Source organism: Heterodontus francisci, chromosome 5 (assembly GCF_036365525.1).
Source record: "Heterodontus francisci isolate sHetFra1 chromosome 5, sHetFra1.hap1, whole genome shotgun sequence".
Taxonomy (NCBI): domain Eukaryota; kingdom Metazoa; phylum Chordata; class Chondrichthyes; order Heterodontiformes; family Heterodontidae; genus Heterodontus; species Heterodontus francisci.
Window position 1 is genome coordinate 133,480,550 of NC_090375.1, and position 19,399 is coordinate 133,499,948.

The 19,399-nt window shown below is 40.7% G+C and overlaps 1 protein-coding gene across 2 annotated transcripts in view; it reads left to right on the forward strand.

Moving 5' to 3' along the window:
• mib1 (MIB E3 ubiquitin protein ligase 1) overlaps positions 1-19,399 on the forward strand; it is a 201,635-nt gene that overhangs the window by 56,450 nt on the left and 125,786 nt on the right. For both annotated transcript variants that reach the window (XM_068032142.1, XM_068032140.1), the window contains exons 6-10: positions 2,997-3,201; positions 3,326-3,509; positions 5,509-5,653; positions 7,223-7,356; positions 12,610-12,717. In XM_068032142.1, the coding sequence (XP_067888243.1) occupies positions 2,997-3,201; positions 3,326-3,509; positions 5,509-5,653; positions 7,223-7,356; positions 12,610-12,717 (776 nt within the window). The remainder of the gene's footprint in view (positions 1-2,996; positions 3,202-3,325; positions 3,510-5,508; positions 5,654-7,222; positions 7,357-12,609; positions 12,718-19,399) is intronic.

The following is a 19,399-nucleotide window of genomic DNA, read 5'->3' on the forward strand; positions in this document are numbered from 1 at the left end:
ATTTTTCAGTACATTACTAATGCCCTTGTTGCAACACTGGTCCCAGCATGGTTCGGGTGAAGTCTGTCTCAAAGGTGCAGCCTCCACTTTTCCCAGTTGTTGTGCCAGTGCCCCATGAATCTGAACCCACTTCTCCCACACCAATCTTTGAGCCACGCGTTCATCTCTCTAATCTTCTTTACCTGATGCTAATTTGCACTTGACTCAGGTTATAATCCAGAGATTATTGCCTTTTGAGGTTCTGCTGTTTAATTTAGTGCCTAGCACCTCATACTCTCTATGCCGAACCTCTTTGCTAATGCTATCTATTGTTGGTAGCGACATGGACCATGACAATTGGATCTACCCCCTCCCATTGCAAGCTCCTCTCTAGCCCTGAGCAGATGTCCCGAACCCTGGCATTGGGCAGGCTACACAGCCTTCTGGATTCTTGCTCTCGGCTGATGAGAACAGTGTCAATCCCCCTAACTATCCTGTCTCCTACTACCACTAAATTCCTTTTAACTACCCCCCACCCCCCCCTCGCCCCCCCCGGCCCAATACACACACTTGAACAGCTTCCTGTGCCGTGGTCAGTCAGCTCATCCACTCTGCAGCTCTCACTCTTGTCCATGCAAGCTACTAGAGCCTTGAACTTGTTAACCCATTTCAAGGGCTGAGGCTGCTCCACTCTCACCTCCTTGATCCCCTTGTCTGCCTACTCAAGTGACGAGCTCTATGAGCGATTAAATATATCATGACAGAATAACGGAAGTACAGAAAATGCTGTATGTCCTGATATCCAAATATGCAATAAAACTAACTCGGAATAATTTAAAGGCCAGCCAAAGTGTTATCACTAATTAATTTAAGAACTTTATTAAGGCTATTTTAATGTCAAGATCGACTTGCTTTCAGTATGCAGCCACAAATTCGTCCAATACCTTCCGCCTTAAAGGCGATATTACGGTTGGAGCGGATTTCAAGTGCTTTCCGTTTTTTTTCAGATAGATTTTTAACTATGAACTTTAGATGAAGCCTCGGCTGAAGGAGGGAGCAAAACAGTTGCATGGTTAATGGTTAGACTTTTCTTTCCAGGTTTGGGTGCCTGGTGTCTCAAAACTGTCACTCCTAATTGAAGTTAATGGAGCAGTTTTGGGATGTGCATATAACCAGTATCACTGGAGCAGCATAGGAGATTGGACACTTAATTGAGTCTCTGAAGCTGAAAGGGTGAGGATCGCTCCTTGAGGTTACCTTAGGCATTTTTGGAAAATGGGGGAGCAAATTAAACAGCAAGAAATTATTCTTAGCATTACCGTTTCCTGAAATAGTAACTCTGTTACTTTAAATGATGTATTATGTAACAGCCTCTTGTGACAAACAGCCACACTGCAGCTTTTTCCTTCTCTTCAAATACTATTATTAGATACTTGCAAAAACAAAGCAATCTAAAATATGTTTGAGTTACTGATCTTTTTGTCTCAATTAATACCCATTTTAGCTGTACACTTGGAGTTTGTCTTAATGTTAAGATAACTGTGCTAATTGTTACGACCAAGGCAGGGGTAATGCACTGTTAATTCAGTCCCACTACTCCACAGATCACAGCATATTAAAGTTACCCACCTACTGGAAATTAGCCAAATTAAACACTTTATTTATCCGCCACAATAAAGCACACCAAACCAGGTTTCTTTAAACAACAAGAAAAACTAAATATTAATAAACCATGTTTTAAACCATAATGAGATAAATCAATATGTATGAAAAGATTTTATAAACTCATTAATCTTCCTAACCCTCATGCATGCACACACACACATTCAAAAACCAATGGTTAACCGGTTTTAAAATGTTTTAAATTAGAACTGTTTCTTAGGAATAGTAAAATAACTGGGTAAAATCTGGTAGGATATTTCTGGATTGGTGAGGGGTCCGAGTCGAATAGTCGGATGTCAGTTAATATGTCTCCATGTGAGATTGATCAACAGTTTGTGATGGGTAGGCCTCTGGCGTCAAACAAATCTTTTAGTTTAAGGTGTAGCAGTCTTAACAGTAGAAACTTTCTTGAGATTTCAAGAACTGCCAAAAAACACAAAAACCAACAGGACTCATCTTGAGGCAGTGTTTCTTGATACTGAAGGCAACAGCAACCTGCCACACACGAAACACAAGGCTTCCTTTGTCCAAAGCAGTGTTCCTCCAGAGCATAGCAACTCCTCTTCATCTGGGCCTTTTCCCTCTCTCCAGGCAGGTCAAAACCACACTGTAAATGTAGCACTTCTTTCCATGAATTGCAAATATTATTTTCAGAGAGAATAAGTCTTTTACTCTGGTCTCTCAGCAAATCACAGCTCCCAGCCAGCTCACTGCTCTCTCTGCTCTGTTTCACACTGCAGAACTGACTACTAAAAGCTTTCAACAACAACCAAGTCACTAGTTAGTCGTAAAACTTTCTGGTTGCTTGGATACGAGTTCTACAGCCTGCACTTCAAACCAAGTCAACATTCAGTTCACAGTCCTGTTTTCCACAGTCTTAAAGGCACACAGACCTTTTAGTTTTTTTTGAAAAAACAAACTCTTAAGACATAATGTGTTTCACAAATAGAGCAAAAACTGGTCAAAAAAGTTGCCAACTGCTAAACCATTTTGCTCCTCTTGTTTTCTTAGTGTCTAATGTCGTTTTTCCACATGAACTCTCAAGGTTGAGCAATTTTTTTCTTAAAAAGCACATTCACTTGTATACAATTCGATTCAACAACAGTTTTTACTATAATTTCTCTACTGCCAATAGAGTAATTTGATCAGCGATATTCCTGGAGTGGGATGAAAATATTTCATTAATTTTGACCACTGATGCACAATTCATTGATATGATTTTCCATCACACATTGCAAGATTGAATTTGGTTTATTTTGAGACATAGTTTTAGGAATGTTTTTTTTTCAAGGTATTGGTATGTACTCTGATCCTTCATGATTTATTTTTCTTTTTATAATAAACCATGTTACTAGGTGAACAAAATGGGAGTCGGAACCCTGGTGGTCTACAGATTGGTGATCTTGTAAATATTGATCTGGATCTAGAGATTGTTCAGTCGTTGCAACATGGGCACGGTGGTTGGACCGATGGTATGTTTGAGACATTAACAACCACTGGCACAGTCTGTGGCATTGATGAAGATCATGATATTGTAGTACAGTATCCAAGTGGCAACAGGTATGTAGGCAAAAAGATCATAAGAAAAAACTGCATAGTACTGAAATATGTCAAACCAATATTTTTAGCTTATGGCATTTCGGTTTTTGAAGTCGGGCTTCTAAATGACTTTTTATGTCGATAGGTGGACATTCAATCCTGCAGTTCTTACTAAGGCTAATGTTGTTAGAAGTGGGGATGCAGTTCAGGGAGCGGAAGGTGGATCTTCACAGTTTAATGTTGGTGACCTGGTTCAAATCTGTTACGACTTGGAGAGAATTAAGCTGCTTCAGCGAGGCCATGGCGAATGGGCTGAAGCTATGCTCCCGGTAAGTAGAAATTAATTTTCTTAGCAACATTTTAACAGTGTGTTTACACTGGAATTTTAGTGTTGGTGTTGAGCAATTGCTGTTTTGCACAGATACTAAACTGGGAGTGTAAACCCAGAGTCGAATTTGCAATTAAAGGAAGGGGACTCCTTGCAAGGAGTAGATTTTCACCGCTTCAGTTTGACATCGCATGGAGTGTAAATCCTCTATGCTGTTAAATAATAGGGAACAGCTGCCTCCTTTGTGAATCTTGTCTCATCAGCTGGTTTTTAAAATTTCTTTGAGTTTTTATACTACCTCCACTGTTTTTGTTATTTGCACTCAAAAATCTTTTTTTTTTCTGTTATGATCAGGTGAGGAAGGGGTCTCGGGCTCCCTTTGCGCCCCTTCTCTGGTTTGACTGCAACAGGGTTTATTCTTTCAACACTCTGATTTAACTGAGCACCTCAGTGAGCACTTGCTCATTGATTCATTTGCAATTATATTCAAGCAACAATCAGGCAGACTTTCTTGAGTTTAAACAAGAAAGATGTAAGTTTATTAACCTTCTAACTCTAAATCGGTTAAAATTACTAAAATACACAACGCATCCGTGCTCACCTGTGTACGAGAGACACACACAAAATAGATAGAGGGGAAAAGAGAGTTGGGAGGTTCAAATAATGTCTGTAATAAATGGAATTCGGATACGGAGTTTCGGTGTTCTTAATTGAAGTTGAAGTCCTCGCTGAGCTATACACGATTCAGGCTTGCTTCTCTGGTTTTTGGAAGGCCGAAGAGAGACTTTATCCGTCCTTTTGGTTGTTGCCTATGAGGGTCTGTAGATTTGACGTTTAGCTGCAGCCAAGGCTGCCCTGGGACTTTGCTGGACAAGGGGAGAGAGAGAGAGGTGCTGTTTTCTTACTTGGAATTCAGTTACTGGCTTTTTTTTCTTTGAGGCAGAGTTCACAAACTGAGTTACACAGACAGGTATGTCATGTGACCACCTCTTTGAAAACAGAAGTTTCTGGAAGGTTGTTTGAAATTCCAAGTTCTTCTATCAAGCTGTGCAAACATACTTGGTTGTTGGTGGCGGGGGGTGGGGGGGCGGTGGTATGGCTGTTTCAAAGTCAATGGGTGTTGATGGCTTGACAACCCACGTTGACGACAAACCATTCGAGGTAACTGAATCAGAGCGCAACCCCATTGTACCGGCTAGACTGGGTAATTACCTCTGTCTCCCAGCCGGCCTTTGGCTTCTCATATGCAAATTGTACCATTGCCATCTTTAGCTGTTCTGTTCTGCTTTTTAAAAGCTATTTGTAATAATGTCCTGTAAAAGTCTCAGGCAACGTTCCACACAACAAAATTAATATTTTTCCATTTGGCATGTGGGATTTCCGTCACATCTGTTTCCAGAATGTGCTCTGTTACTTCCAGAGTAATATGTGGCTGCAGCAGAAAAAGTTGAACTTCAGTTGGGCTTTTGAAAACTAGCAAAATGTTACGAGGGCTTTGCTGGCATAAGAACTGGAAGAAATTAGATTTAACTGTTAAAATTGTAACTAACTCCTCGTTCAGATGAAAGTTGATCAACCTGAAACGTTAATGCTATTTCACTCTCCAAGGACCTGCGTGACCTGCTGAGTGTTTCCAGCATTTTATTTCTTTTTGTTTCAGATTTCCAGCATCTGGAGTATTGGGCTTTTGTTCCTCTTGTATATGTTTAGTATCTTTTAGAAAATATACAGCACAGAAATATCGATTTGTGTATGACATTATAACAGCCGAAGCCAGCAGTAGTTTTAAAATCTTGTCACATGATTGGAGAGTTTGGAGGAGAGAATCAGAAATACACAAGTCTGACCAGGGTGCTTTGAAAGTAAAGTGCTCCATTGCCTGCTTTAGTTACTATCGGGTATAGGTGCAAATTAAGTACAATATTGACATCTTTCCACAGCACAATACTGAGAGTACTGGTATATCGTCTAAACTGTTAAACGTCTTTGTTTTAATATAGACTTTGGGGAAGGTTGGGCGTGTTCAACAGATTTACTCTGACAGTGACCTGAAAGTCGAGGTTTGTGGGACATCTTGGACATACAATCCTGCAGCTGTTACTAAAGTGGCATCAGCTGGATCTGCAGTGAGCAATGCATCTGGTGGTACATATCAGCCTCTGAACAATTATTTCTTTTTGTTTGCTTATTGTATACCACACTCATACTAGATACTAGGTGTTGGTGTTGCTCACTGGTACTGAAAGGGCAGTATATTGCTATCCATGCTGTTCAGCATCAGCATAACTGAGAACACATAGAAATAGTTTTGCTTAATTTTGTTAGTCACTGAAAATTTGACCAATAGTTCAATGTTTGTAAGCAGTGTTCCATACATGCATTTCAGTATGCGCATGTGGAGCTAAATCTGCCCCTCAACACCACAGCAGCGAGTGTCCGTTATAATTGCAGCTGATAATTCATGTAGCTTGAAAAATATTGGTGCAACATAACTCATATTTTCTGTATTAAATTGAAAATCCCTCTTGACTACTACACCTCCCTAACATTTGACTTTGTCCCTTTTTAAATGGCCTTGTGTCTCCTTAACATTCCGTTCTGCCCCTTAATATCCCCAGCCCACTAACAACCTCTTAATTTTCACTCTCTTTAAATTTTTGTGCATGTAGAACTGTGTCTAAAAAGTGAACTGACTTCTCAGATTGTAAACTGCAGGTCTTGGCTGTAAGGAGAATATAGTGGGGCAGTGAAATATGGAGGTCCAGGCCTGTAATGTTGTTGGCCTATGTGGGGCTGATTGATGGCTGAGAATGGGCTGGTAAGCAACTGACCAGTAGGGTGGGCTGTTCAGAATGGCAGGAGGGGATCAATAACAGCGAAGATTAGGAAGGGGCCGAGCAGCCAACCAGTAAGGACAGGCAAGAACAGAGAATGGGCGAGAGGAATCTGATTGAAGCAAACAGTAAGAAAGGTGCCAAAAGTTGATGACTTTGACTTGAGAACAGCTCTGTGTTGGATTCTTGTTCCCCATATAACTGGCTGTGGAGGATGGTGGGAAAATGCACAAGTTGAAATGGCAAGCTCATTCTTCCCCTGAAAAACTGTTTAAATTAAAGGGTGTCCCCATCATGTGATCAGAGTTGAGTCTGTGTTCAGTTTATATATCAGTTTTGTAAATGACACCTTTTCGCAGCAAAACTCTTGAACCAGTCACATCGTGGGTGTTAGAAATTGAGCTTTCCTTCATGGTTGCTTTTCACAGCAAATCCAATGAATCAATTAATCAAAAACCAGGCAAAAAAAATGAGCTCCCTTTCAGCCAGCATTACAGATTGGTGCTTTAATCTGCACACACCCTGAAAATGAGCAGGAAATCATAACTTATCTTTAACACCTGCCAATAAGTTTCTGTACCTGAGGCTTCCAGTACTACTTTGTACCCTTGGCTTCCTGATTTCCAGGGCTCCAGTATGATGGATGTTCCACTTAGTTGCTACTTTCTTCCCATCGCATGTTTGTCTTTCAATTCCCGCCCTGTCTTGATGTTGCAGTCTTATCCTCTCCTATGATTCTGTTTCTTAACTGTTGAGCAATATCATGGGGAAATGAACAAGTTCTTGAAAAAAATCAACAAACCAAATTTTATGTTTTGTTGGCTTGGAGTCTTAACGCTCTATTTTATTGTATTCTGTTTGCAAATTCTTGTTTTACCAGAACGTTTGTCCCAACTGTTGAAAAAACTATTTGAAACGCAAGAATCTGGAGACATCAATGAAGAACTTGTTAAAGCTGCAGCCAATGGAGATGTTGCAAAAGTGGAAGAAATAATGGCACGACCAGATGTTGATGTGAGCCTTTTCAATATACATCTTACTCCTTTGTGCCAATGTACTGATGGATTTCCTTTGTGGAAATTGGAACATAGAAAAAACAAGTCTGAGACAGAATATAATGTTGCTTTAAAAATGTCCAAAAGATTGTCATGGGATTTTAAATGGATATTTCCCCTTCATAGATAAGAAAAGGGAGGGGTTTAAAATAAAAATCCCTTGTGTTGGATTTAATATACACTTCACCACAATGGGGTACAGCTTTTTTTTTGTTAGTACTTCTAAGGTATCACATTGCTTTTGATGTTGTACTGGTTTTCTATCATTGCCTTAAGAGTGAATGTCATATTTATTTAAATGGCGGACGTGGGTGTTTTATTGTTTTGATTAATAAAAAAAGTTAGGTTTCATAACTGTTTTGATCCCCGAGGGCGACCAACCAACGGAAAGAATCGAATCCACCATTTGACCCCAATTTAGGAATGCATAAGAGGCCAACTGGCAAGATTTCACTTTTATAACTTTTACTTGAGCACTCAATCAAAACCAACATAAGTTAAAGATGAACTGACAGTTAAACCACGACCAATGTATATATCTAAAAGGTTACACGTTAATTAGCAGATGCATCAAGGGCAGTGCTTGCAGTCTGCTGATCTGTCTTGCAGCAAAACAAAACCAGGATTTTTCTCGGGTAGTTTGCAAGTCCAGTCCTCCAGGATGTGGAAATGGAAGTTAAGGCTTGTTCATGGTGAGCGATGCAATCTTCCCTTTGGTTTGGCATTGTCCTCTACTGTCCTGATGGCATGGCTCCACTGATGACTTTTCAATTGCCAAAGATAACGGTAGCAACTGTTATTTCTCAAAGGTCAGCTACCAGGAAACAGGTTCCAATTCAAAGAGCTTGCCCTTTTAAAATCAACAGCTCGCAGCTGATTCCAGTTCAGCAGCCCTGGGAGGAAGAATCATTTGAAACGAACCAATATACAGCTCTGCCACTGGCTTCTTGTGAAAACCATTCAGCCTTTTTCCTGGCTTAACACACTCCCTGGTGTGTTCTTGAAAAACTCACACTGCTTTTCCTTTGCTGGCTTCACCCTGCAGAGCTTCTTGACAAACTGAAGCTAAAAACAGCCAGTCACATGAATCTGCTGAGAAAAAACTGTTTTATCCCTCAGTCACAAGACTCTTTGTTTATCTAGCCTGGGTTTAACTTGGAAATCCCCAGCTTCAAATCCGTGACGGTCTGTCGAACAAACGCAAGCTGTACAGAACTTAGTTTACACATGAAGACTCCATAACACAAAGTAGAAACTACAATGCGTGGGTGTTAACAACCACTTTCAAGTTCGACCTAATTGATTTCTATTCAAGTTGTAATATGTATTACTTTGTTAGCCATTTAGCTTTCGCTTCTGGCAGCTTCAACAAAACCCTTAAGAAATTGAGTTTATAGCTTACAGTAGGAACCAGGTATAATTCTGTCACCTTGTGGCACATCTAAGCCATTACAACTGCAGGATTACTGAATTTATTCCACTGCTGGCTCTAATGTTTCTTTAAATAGTTCTGAAATAGGTTAGCACAAGCACTTGCATGGTCCCAGTATAAAAGTTCCATTGTACCACGTCACACCTTGACTCAGTTAATTTTGCAGTACACTACTTATAATTTGAAGTTACTTCGCAAAAATTCATTTTGAAACTTTTTCAAGCAGCACATGACTCCTGTGCTCTTTATAAAATGCTTTTGAATAATTGAATAATTAAAAAAAAATTCTCCTTTGAATTAACAGTATTGTATCCATCCTAATGGTATTGCATCTCAGATGGTTCTGTGTTAAATCAACTTTGTTTTCAATATCCAAGAATTAGATGCTTATTAATTTTCTTGTTTTGTTACTCGATTGTAGAATATTTCGCTAATAAGTGTCTTAATTGTTTTTGGTTGAGTTGTGCAACATGATTGGTGCAAGCATTTCAAACTAAGAATTTATAATCGTTCTATAGAATTATGGTTTTTTTTGGCGTCACGGTGAGATATTATTTGCAAAGAACAGGACCTTTTTATTTCACTTATCAGGATTCAGTGCTTCACTCAGGCCTAGTCTGGTGCAATTAGGTGCAGGATAAAGCTGCCCTACTCCGCCCTAACAACATGACTTTGAATCATGGCTTGCGGCATTGTTAGCTTTCCATTTCCCACATCAGACACCTGTGGCTTCTGAATTGTGTTGCTACTGAATCCTAGATTACTGCGTTCTCTGTGGGCCCACACCCATAGGAAATGGATTAAGATAGTTGAAACCAAGTTCATGTAGGGCCCTAATAGCCAACAGACCAAGCATATTTTAACTGCCATTGTGCCCCCCAATTTTTCCCACCTTTTTAAAGTTTCCGTTGTCTGTTTTAGATTCCTTATTCCCTAACTTGCAGAATCTCTGTCTACCTGTTCTGATACATGAGCCAATTTTGCTGTATAGTCAACTTCTAGAATTTGTGCAGGAGCTGCTTTGGTCTGCTTGCTCTATGTTGAATATGTATGTTTTTGAAAAACTTTATTTAGGATGATTGTTATTCGAGTTCCCCATACAGTGAGTTCTTCGGCCTGTGATTTCTTATTTCAAGGCACTGTGCTGTATGTTGGTGAATCAATTAATTTGAGCACCATGAGTGGTGCCAGTGTTTGTTGACTGTTGACATTTTCTAAAGTTTCATTATTATGTCGAGCTTTATCAAGTCCCAACTTATTCTAGATGAAAGTGCCACATCAGCCTGTTGCATATCACAATGCTAATGTAAGTAATATGAAAACAACAGGTACATAAATAGGTAAAATATCATATTCAAGTTTTAGGACCCAACATATTCTGATTTTGTTTTTATGGAGTACACGTTTGACCAATAGGTACAGTTCAATATGAAACAATGCTAAAATATTAAGTTGTGCCTTTTCAGGTCCTGGATTTGGGAATTTTCATTGAAAATCAAATTTTTCGTCTCTACTGTTTATTTGGGATTCACTAGTGGAGCGGCGCCTCATCAGACCCCTTTCCTATCCTGAGTGACGTGAAACAGGGCTGCGTTCTCGCACCTACACTGTTTGGGATCTTCTTCTCCCTGCTGCTCTCACATGCGTTCAAATCTTCAGAAGAAGGAATTTCCTCCACGCAAGATCTGGTGGCAGGTTGTACAACCTTGCCCGTCTAAGAGCGAAGACCAAAGTATGGAAAGTCCTCATCAGGGAATTCCTCTTTGCTGACGATGCTGTATTAACATCTCACACTGAAGTGTGTCTGCAGAGACTCAAAGACAGGATTGCGGCTGCCTGCAACGAATTTGGCCTAACCATCAGCCTCAAAAAAACGAACATCATGGGACAGGATATCAGAAATGCTCCATCCATCAATATCGGCGACCACGCTCTGGAAGTGGTTCAAGAGTTCACCTACCTAGGCTCAACTATCACCAGTAACCTGTCTCTCGATGCAGAAACCAACAAGCGCATGGGAAAGGCTTCCACTGCTATGTACAGACTGGCCAAGAGAGTGTGGGAAAATGGCGCACTGACACGGAACACAAAAGTCCCCGTGTATCAAGCCTGTGTCCTCAGTACCTCGCTCTATGGCAACGAGGCCTGGACAACGTATGTCAGCCAAGAGCGATGTCTCAACTCATTCCATCTTCGCTGCCTCCGGAGGATCCTTGGCATCAGGTGGCAGGACTGTATCTCCAGCACAGAAGTCCTCGAGGCGGCCAACATCCCCAGCATATACACCCTACTGAGCCAGCGGTGCTCGAGATGGCTTGGCCATGTGAGCCGCATGGAAGATGACAGGATCCCCAAGGACACACTGTACAGTGAGCTCGTCACTGGTATCAGACCCACCGGCCGTCCATGTCTCCGCTTTAAAGACGTCGGCAAACGCCACATGAAGTCCTGTAACATTGATCACAAGTTGTGGGAGTCAGTTGCCAGCGTTCGCCAGAGCTGGCGGACAGCCATAAAGGCGGGGCTAAAGTGTGGCAAGTCGAAGAGACTTAGCAGTTGGCAGGAAAAAGGACAGAAGCGCAAGGGGAGAGCCAACTGTGTAACAGCCCCGACAACCAATTTTATCTGCAGCACCTGTGGAAGAGTCTGTCACTCTTTGGGTGGCGCAGTGGTTAGCACCACAGCCTCACAGCTCCAGCGACCCGGGTTCAATTCTGGGTCCTGCCTGTGTGGAGTTTGCAAGTTCTCCCTGTGTGGGTTTCCTCCGGGTGCTCCGGTTTCCTCCCACATGCCAAAGACTTGCTGGTTGATAGGTTAATTGGCCATTATAAATTGCCCCTAGTATAGGTAGGTGGTAGGGAAATATAGGGATAGGTGGGGATGTGGTAGAAATGTGGAATTAGTGTAGGATTAGTATCAATGGGTGGTTGATGGTCGGCACAGACTCGGTGGGCCAAAGGGCCTGTTTCAGTGCTGTATCTCTAAACTAAACTAAACTCTAGAATTGGCCTTTATAGCCACTCCAGGCGCTGCTTCACAAACCACTGACCACCTGCAGGTGCTTGCCCATAGTGTCTCGAGACAAGTAGGCCAAAGAAGAAGAACTAGTGGAGGTGACCATGGCGATCTTTTCCATTGATGCCAGCTTGGCTCAGTTGTTTGTGCTTTCTGCTCTGGTCATAAATTTGTGTGTTTTAGTGCCTTGTATCAAGGTTTGACTTTGTAATCTAGACCTGATTGTTCAGTGCGGTACTAAAAACAGGCCATTTGCCTTATTGGAGCTGCTATCCTTTGAGTGAGATATTTAACCAAATTCTCACTACCCGGTGGTGTTCGACATTCCTGGGCACTATTTGTGGAAGAATAGAAGTTCACCCTCTGTCCTGGTCAATATAACTCTGGGAAGCAAGACCGCAAAACAATTAACTGGTAATTTCTTTCATTGCAGTTTGGACAATGCTCCTGGCACAGAATGGCTGTTGCATTTGGCTTTTTAACAGTTGCTGCACATCAAAGGAATAAATATGGGAGCTGCTTTCAAGTGCTTAATTTAATGTATCTGAATGATTTTAAAGCAGCCAAATATAACTCCAAAAATAGATTGAAGCAAGCTATTATTTTTCAACAGCTTGTTTTACTGTTCCATATTGAACTTCATTTTTCATAATGTAATTTGTCTTACAGCTGCTTTCAAGGTGAAAGTGTTATTTTAGAGTTGGGGTAGAACGGTCTTTATGAACTTAAATGAAAATAATTGTTTTTATTGTGTTAAACCTGCAGGTGAATGGTCAGTGTGCTGGACACACTGCAATGCAGGCAGCCAGCCAGAATGGACATGTGGATGTTCTGAAGCTTCTGCTCAAACACAGTGTTGATTTAGAAGCTGAGGTAGGTTCTTGAAATTCTTTAAATTGTTGATCTTTATATAAATGATTGCTCATAGTATTTTGTATTCTAGCATCAGCCCTAAACCTATGACCTGCCATATTGAATTGCTGCATGGCACATGTGCACATGGTGCTGCAAAAACAAGTAATAACCCTTTGGTTTAAAAATTAGACATGATCACAAAAGAGTGATGGTTGGCATATAAATGCCTGAAATCAACATAGGTCGAGGAGAACTTGCTGCTAAATAGAGATTTTTGTACTGATTAAAAGAATGTAGTTGGGAGCAGCAAGATGTGCTAATGTGATGATAAGGCTGGATTAATAGGAATATGTCAGAAAAAAATGATTGGCTTGATTAGATATCTATTTTTATTATTTGGATATGATATTTGATTTGTATTATAAGGCAACTTTGTGGTTTTAACAGTAGGTCACTACCTGGGTGTTGTCCTTAAATGGCCAAAAGGTCAAGCAATCTGAAATTACTTGGTACAAAAACTTCAGTGGTATATCTTCATTGAATCTCCTGGTCAAGGGACTATTGGTGCTTTGTTCAGATTTGAAGTCAGCATATTATCTCTGGCATATTCGGTTTCATTATTTAAAAAAAAATGAGAAGTTAATTTATTAACTGTGACAAGGGAGAGTTCTGCTTGTTTAAAATTCATTCATGGAGTATGGGAGTCGCTGGCAAGGGCAGCAGTTATTGCCAATCCCTAACTTCCCTTTAGATTTTATTCCATAGAGTTTTGAAATAACGAGAGGTAAAATGGAAGCTGTTTTCCCTTAGCCCAATTTCAGAATTGAGGCTGAAGATGTATAGTCTGTGGGAGCAGGTTAGGTTATTGGATCTAACTATATCAGGATGGAGAGTCTTGCCTTGGGTGTAATTGAGTTGTACTTGATCAAAGCATTAACAGGTCCTAGGTAAACAAACATTGTGTGAGTGAATATCTGTTCACCAGTCATTCTCTGCAATTGCCCACTCCATTGTTTTGTTCATTCTGCCCCATCTTTTAGTTAACAGGAGACTTATGCTGCCTTTTTGTGGAGAACGCTAACAAGTGTTGAGAGTAGGCTCAATTTGGAACACTTGGTAGTTAAGGTGAGATTAATATCAATAACAGACCAAATTGTTAGTTTAAAGTGTACATTTTTCAGTAAGGCATCAGAAGCAAACATCAGCGGTTACTGTGGGCACATATTTAGAAATCTGTTAGAAAGAAGAAAATAAATTATTTAGTGGGGAAACTAGAAGCCAAAAGAAGAGAGCTGGTGAAAGCAGCAAGTTGGTAAACAGCCAGGTGAAAAGCATTCCAGCAGGAGAAGGGAAGGAAGGATAAAGCCAGTGCACACCAGTTCATGCTTAAATTGGAGGCTGAAAAGCAATTCTTAAGTGCAGACTTGAAGTGCATTGACAGCGCAAGTATAAAGCAACGAGAGCACAGACCTGAGGGTATGAAGCAGGTGAGAGGGATCTGGGAGTATGGAGTAGCTATAGACACAGAGCCGGGAGCATGAAGTGGCTACGGGCACTGACTGGTCACTGGATAGTATAGTCACAACTCTGGAATGTACAGGTGCAGAAAGGCAAGTACATGACAGTCAGGAGCATAGAGGGAACCTAGAAAAGGTAATGCATGAAGCCCCGCAGTCACGGGTCCTATCCCACAGATTTGAGGTGCTTGCTACTCCTGAGGTTAAAGGTGGCAGGAAATATTGCCAGAAGCAGGAGATGGTCTAATGAGGGAAGGAGCAAAAGCGTAATCTTGTAGATCTGAGGGATTTGATCATATGGGAGGATAGCTAGCATGTTTTGGAATCACGGTTGAGAAAATTAAATGGAATGTTGCCTACGTGGTGTCAGGGTAAGGGACATCTCAAAATGACTATTAAGATATCTGGATAGGATCCAGTTGCTGTGTCCATGTTGAGACCAACAACATAGCTAAGAGTAGGCAGGAGCTCCTGCAAAGACAGTATTGGGAGATTGGAGCTAAATTTAAAAGCAGGACCTCCTGGGTGGTAATTATTATCCAAGCCATGTGCATATATGCATAGGAACAAATCGATCAGGAAGATAACCAAGTGGTTTAAGCAGTGGTGGGAAGGAGGCATTCCACTTTGTTGAGAAGGACTGGGCCCAAGTCCTAGTGGAAAGGGTAAATAGGGTGGTAAAAGGGATTAGTTTAAAATAAATGGAGTGGGGGTGGCGGGGCTTAGTCAGAGCAACAGTAAAAACACTCGTTCAAAGATTTCTTTAAAGAGCGATACAAGCAGCGTTCAGATCACAGTGACTTGATGTACTGCAGTTGAAGTTATAGCAGGAGTAACAAATAAGAAATGTGAGTGTTAAATGGTGAGAGAAAGACAGCATCAGGGCAGAAGCAAAGGTTAGGGTCTCCTCAGAGTTTTATGTACTAATGTACTGAATTAAAAAATAAACCATGTACAAAATTTAAGAAATAATTGAAGTTAATTCGAGGCTCAGATACTGCTTGTAGGGTATGACGTGGCCGTTGTTGAGACGTGGCTGCAAGCTAGACATGATTGGGAGTTGACTATTCCATGTTATTTTGGCCTAGATTTTGCAGTCAACAATGAGTGATGCTTGTCATTCATTACATTTAACAGCTGCCCGCAGAGTTTTTGTGGACTTATGAATTGCAGTTTATGGTTATTGGGCGTCTGAAACAGCATGGCGCCTTCTACAGGGAACCTGGGACTTGCGTGAATAGGACAAGGAACAGTTTTTCTTCAACCAATCATATTGAAGAATCCTCACTGAGACATGCAGAGTCTAAACCAGGATTTGTAATAGTTAATACAATGTAAAATCATGTACGCAAAGCAAAATAAAGTGGGGAAAGATGGGATTAAGAGAGAGGTAAGAGACAAAAAAACAAAAACAATTTTAAATCTCGAATAATTTAAATATGAAGGATGAGATTCCACACTTTTTTCATTGTCAGGGACGTTGTTTGACAGTAATTGAAACTTATCTGGTTGTTTAAAAATTCACTTACACTTGAATGAACAAGCCCTGACTTTTTCTGGTGTATCAGGTGGGTGTTTAGTGAGTAAATACAGGAACTTCATGCCTTTGCATGTATTTCAAGGCCGAGTCTCAGTCAAGTCCCAATGCAGTGAAGCTTGTGGCGGAACAAAGTAAATCGGAGAGCAACTATCTGATTTCTGTTTTTAACTGTGCTCGTGCAGATGCCAGAAGTTGTTGTCTGATTTACTCCATAATAGTGCTGAGCGTTAATGGCTTTATCATAATTCTTATTGCAGGCCACAGCCTTTTGAAAGGCTAGAGAAATTGGAAATATGGAAAGGATAGCCTTATTGATTAAAGATACTATTAGAACATTTCTAAGAGGATACAGTTAGGGAAAACAATCATCAGAGACTCCATCGTTAGAATTGAGCAATGAGAGGATGTGAAACTGTAGTGGGAGTTTCCTACAGGCCTCCTAATAGCAACAGTGAAGTGGCAGAATGTATTAATTAATTCGGAGATGTAGCAAAGGCAGATTTTTTTAATGGAAAGTTATTTTCATTTAAATTAGTAAGAGTGGAGTACTTCGAGTCAGAAAGGCAGAGAATTTCTTGTATGCATTCAAGTTAGTTTTCTGGAGCAATATGTTTGAGAACCAAACTGGCAGGTCATAGTAGATTGAATAATGAGGCATGAGCCAGACTTTGTTAATCTAACATCTCGGGAACTTTTATCTGACAGTGATCCTATTATAATAGATTTAAATGTTGGGTTTGAAAAGGAGAAAATAACAATTATTAAGATTCTAGGCTAACTTTAATGGGATGAGACAAAGGCTGACAACAGAAAACTGGTCGAAACTGTAATAAGGTAAAACTACAGACCAACAGTTGGACTTGTTTTATAAAAAAAAAGAATTTAGCTTAATATACGATCAATATATAGCCCTAAGGGGAAAGAACTCTATATAACAAATAAAACAGCCATGCTTGACAAAAGAGGAGAGCTGTAACAAAACTCAAGTTAAGAGCATGCAAAAATGTAAGCAATAGTGTAGATCCATGGGTCAGGGACAGTTGTAAAAAGCAGGAAAGAAAGACCAAAAAGATCGTACGAGTTGCGAATGGGGAATAGGAAAATAAACTTGCAAGGGGGTATCAAGATTAACACAGAATTTACAATTATGTTCGAAAATAAAGGATAATTGAGTAATATGGACGCTTTAAAAACAGATGCAGACAATGTTTCAAATTAAAATAACTTGAACTATTATTTAGTGTCAGAATTCACAGTAGAGCAAGAGGATAATATACTTGACATTCCTGGGAAACTTAATAAATCAAAGACTGGAACTCATCAAAGTTAAACTAAGATAGAAAAAAATAGTGGCACTAAAGAGACAAATCCCCAGGACCTTGGGTTTTAAATGAAGTAAGTGAGGAAATTGCTTTGACTAAAATCTTCCAAAGTGCTCTGAATTCAAGATTGTCCCTTCAGATTGGAAACCACAAAATTATAGATCTGTTAGTCTAACATCCGTTCTTTGAAAGTTATTGGAATCTTTTATTAAAAAAAAGTCTTGCATTTATATGGTGCCTTTCATGACCCCAGGACATTCCAAAGTGTTTTACAGCCAATGAAGTACTTTTGGAGTGAAGTCACTGTTGTAGTGCAGATAACATGGCAACCAGTTTGCGCATAGCAAGCTCTCACAAACAGCAATGTGTTATTGACCACTTCCTTCTAATTTGAGATCATAAGAAATAGGAGCCAATGTAGGTAATTCGACCACTCGAGCCTGCTCTGCCATTCACTAAGGTCATGGCTGATTTGATTGTGGCCTTAACTCCACTTTCCTGCCTGCCCCCCATCACCCTTGACTCCCTTGTAGATCAAAAATCTGTCCAACTCAGCCTTGAATATGCTCAATAACGCAGCCTCCACTGCTCTCTGTGGAAGCTTATGACCTACCCTTGACAGATGACCAACTAATCTGTTTTTGTGATGGTGATTGATGGATAAATATTGTCCAGGACACTAGAGATAACTCCACTGCTCTTCTTTGAATTGGTGCCATAGGATCTTTTATGTCCAGCTGAGGAAGCAGATGAGGCCTCAGTTTAATGTATCATCTGAAAAACATTACCTCCAACAATGCAACACTCCCTCAGTAATGCACTGAAGTGTCAGTGTAGATTTTTTTCTGCTCAAGTCTTTGGAGTGGGACTTGAACCCACCACAGCCTTCTGACTCGGACGGTAGTGTTGCCAGTTGAGCCTTGGATGATGCACCAATAATTAAGGGCAAGGTGACCGACCACTTGAGTTGAAGAGTGAGCCAATATGGATTTGGCATGTCTAACAAACCTAATTGAATTTTTTGAGGAAGTAACCAAAGGACATGTCTATGGGTGTAGCTGATATGAACTTACAGTAGGCATTCGATAAGTTTGCAGACAAGAAACTGTTGGTTAAAATTGAAGCTCCTGGAATTGAAGGCAAATTGTTCACTTGGTTGACTGGTGGAAGACAACAGAGTAGGCATAATAGGTATGTACTCAAATTACATGGAAGTGACTAGTGGGGTCCCAGAAGGATCTGTGCTAGGGTCTCAACTATTCACTATATTAATGCCCGACATAACACAATAGAGTCATATATCCAAGTTTGCCGATGACACAGATGGGTGGCATAGTAAGTAGTGTGGACGGGAGCATAATATACCAAAAGTTGTTAATAGATTAAGTAGGCATTGTGAGCAGTGAATACAGTATACGAAATTGAAAGAAGTACAAGTAAACTGCTGCTTCACCTGAAAGGAGTGTTTGGGGCCTTGGATAGAGAGGAGGTAAAAGGGCAGGTATTAAACCTCATGGGATTGCATGGGAAGGTGTTGTGGGAATGGGATGAGGTCTCTGGCGTAATGGAGGAGTGGACCAGGGTGTTAAGGAGGGAATGATCCCTTTGGAATGCTAACTGGAGGGGATGAGAAGGTGCATTTGGTGGTGGCATTATGTTGGAGGTGGTGGAAATGTTGGAGGATGATCCTTTGGATCTGTAGGCTGGTGGGGTGGAAAGTGAGGACAGGGGGAACCCTGTCGCAGTTCTGGGAGGGAGGGGAACGGGTGAAGGCGGAAATGGGCTGGACATGGTTGAGGGCCCTGTCCACCACAGTTGGGGGGTGGGGGGAATCCTCGGTTGAGGAAAGAGGAAGACATATCAGAAGCAAGAAAGAAAGGATTGATCTGAGCATTTATTTTTGCATGGTGAAAAGCTAGGAACAATGGAAGTCTAAAGAAATTTCGGGCTCCGTGTGCACAGACCACTAATGTAGCGATACGGTATATAAAAAAAAAATGAAAAAGGCTAATGAAATGTTAGCCTTTATATCTAGAAGGGTAAAAAATGAAGGAAAGGAAGTTTTGCTTCAGCTATACAAAGCCATGCTTGGACCACCTCGAGTAATAAGTGCAGTTCTGGACACTGCACCTTAAGATATATTGGCTTTGGAGGGAGTGCAGTGCAAATTTACCAGAATGTTCCAAGTGTTAAATTATGAGAAGATTACATAAGCCAGTCATGTACTCCCAAGAGTACAGAAGGTTGAGGTGATTTGATTGATGTTTTTAGGATTTTGAAAGGAATTGAAAGGTTAGATACAGTTCTCCTGATGGAACAAA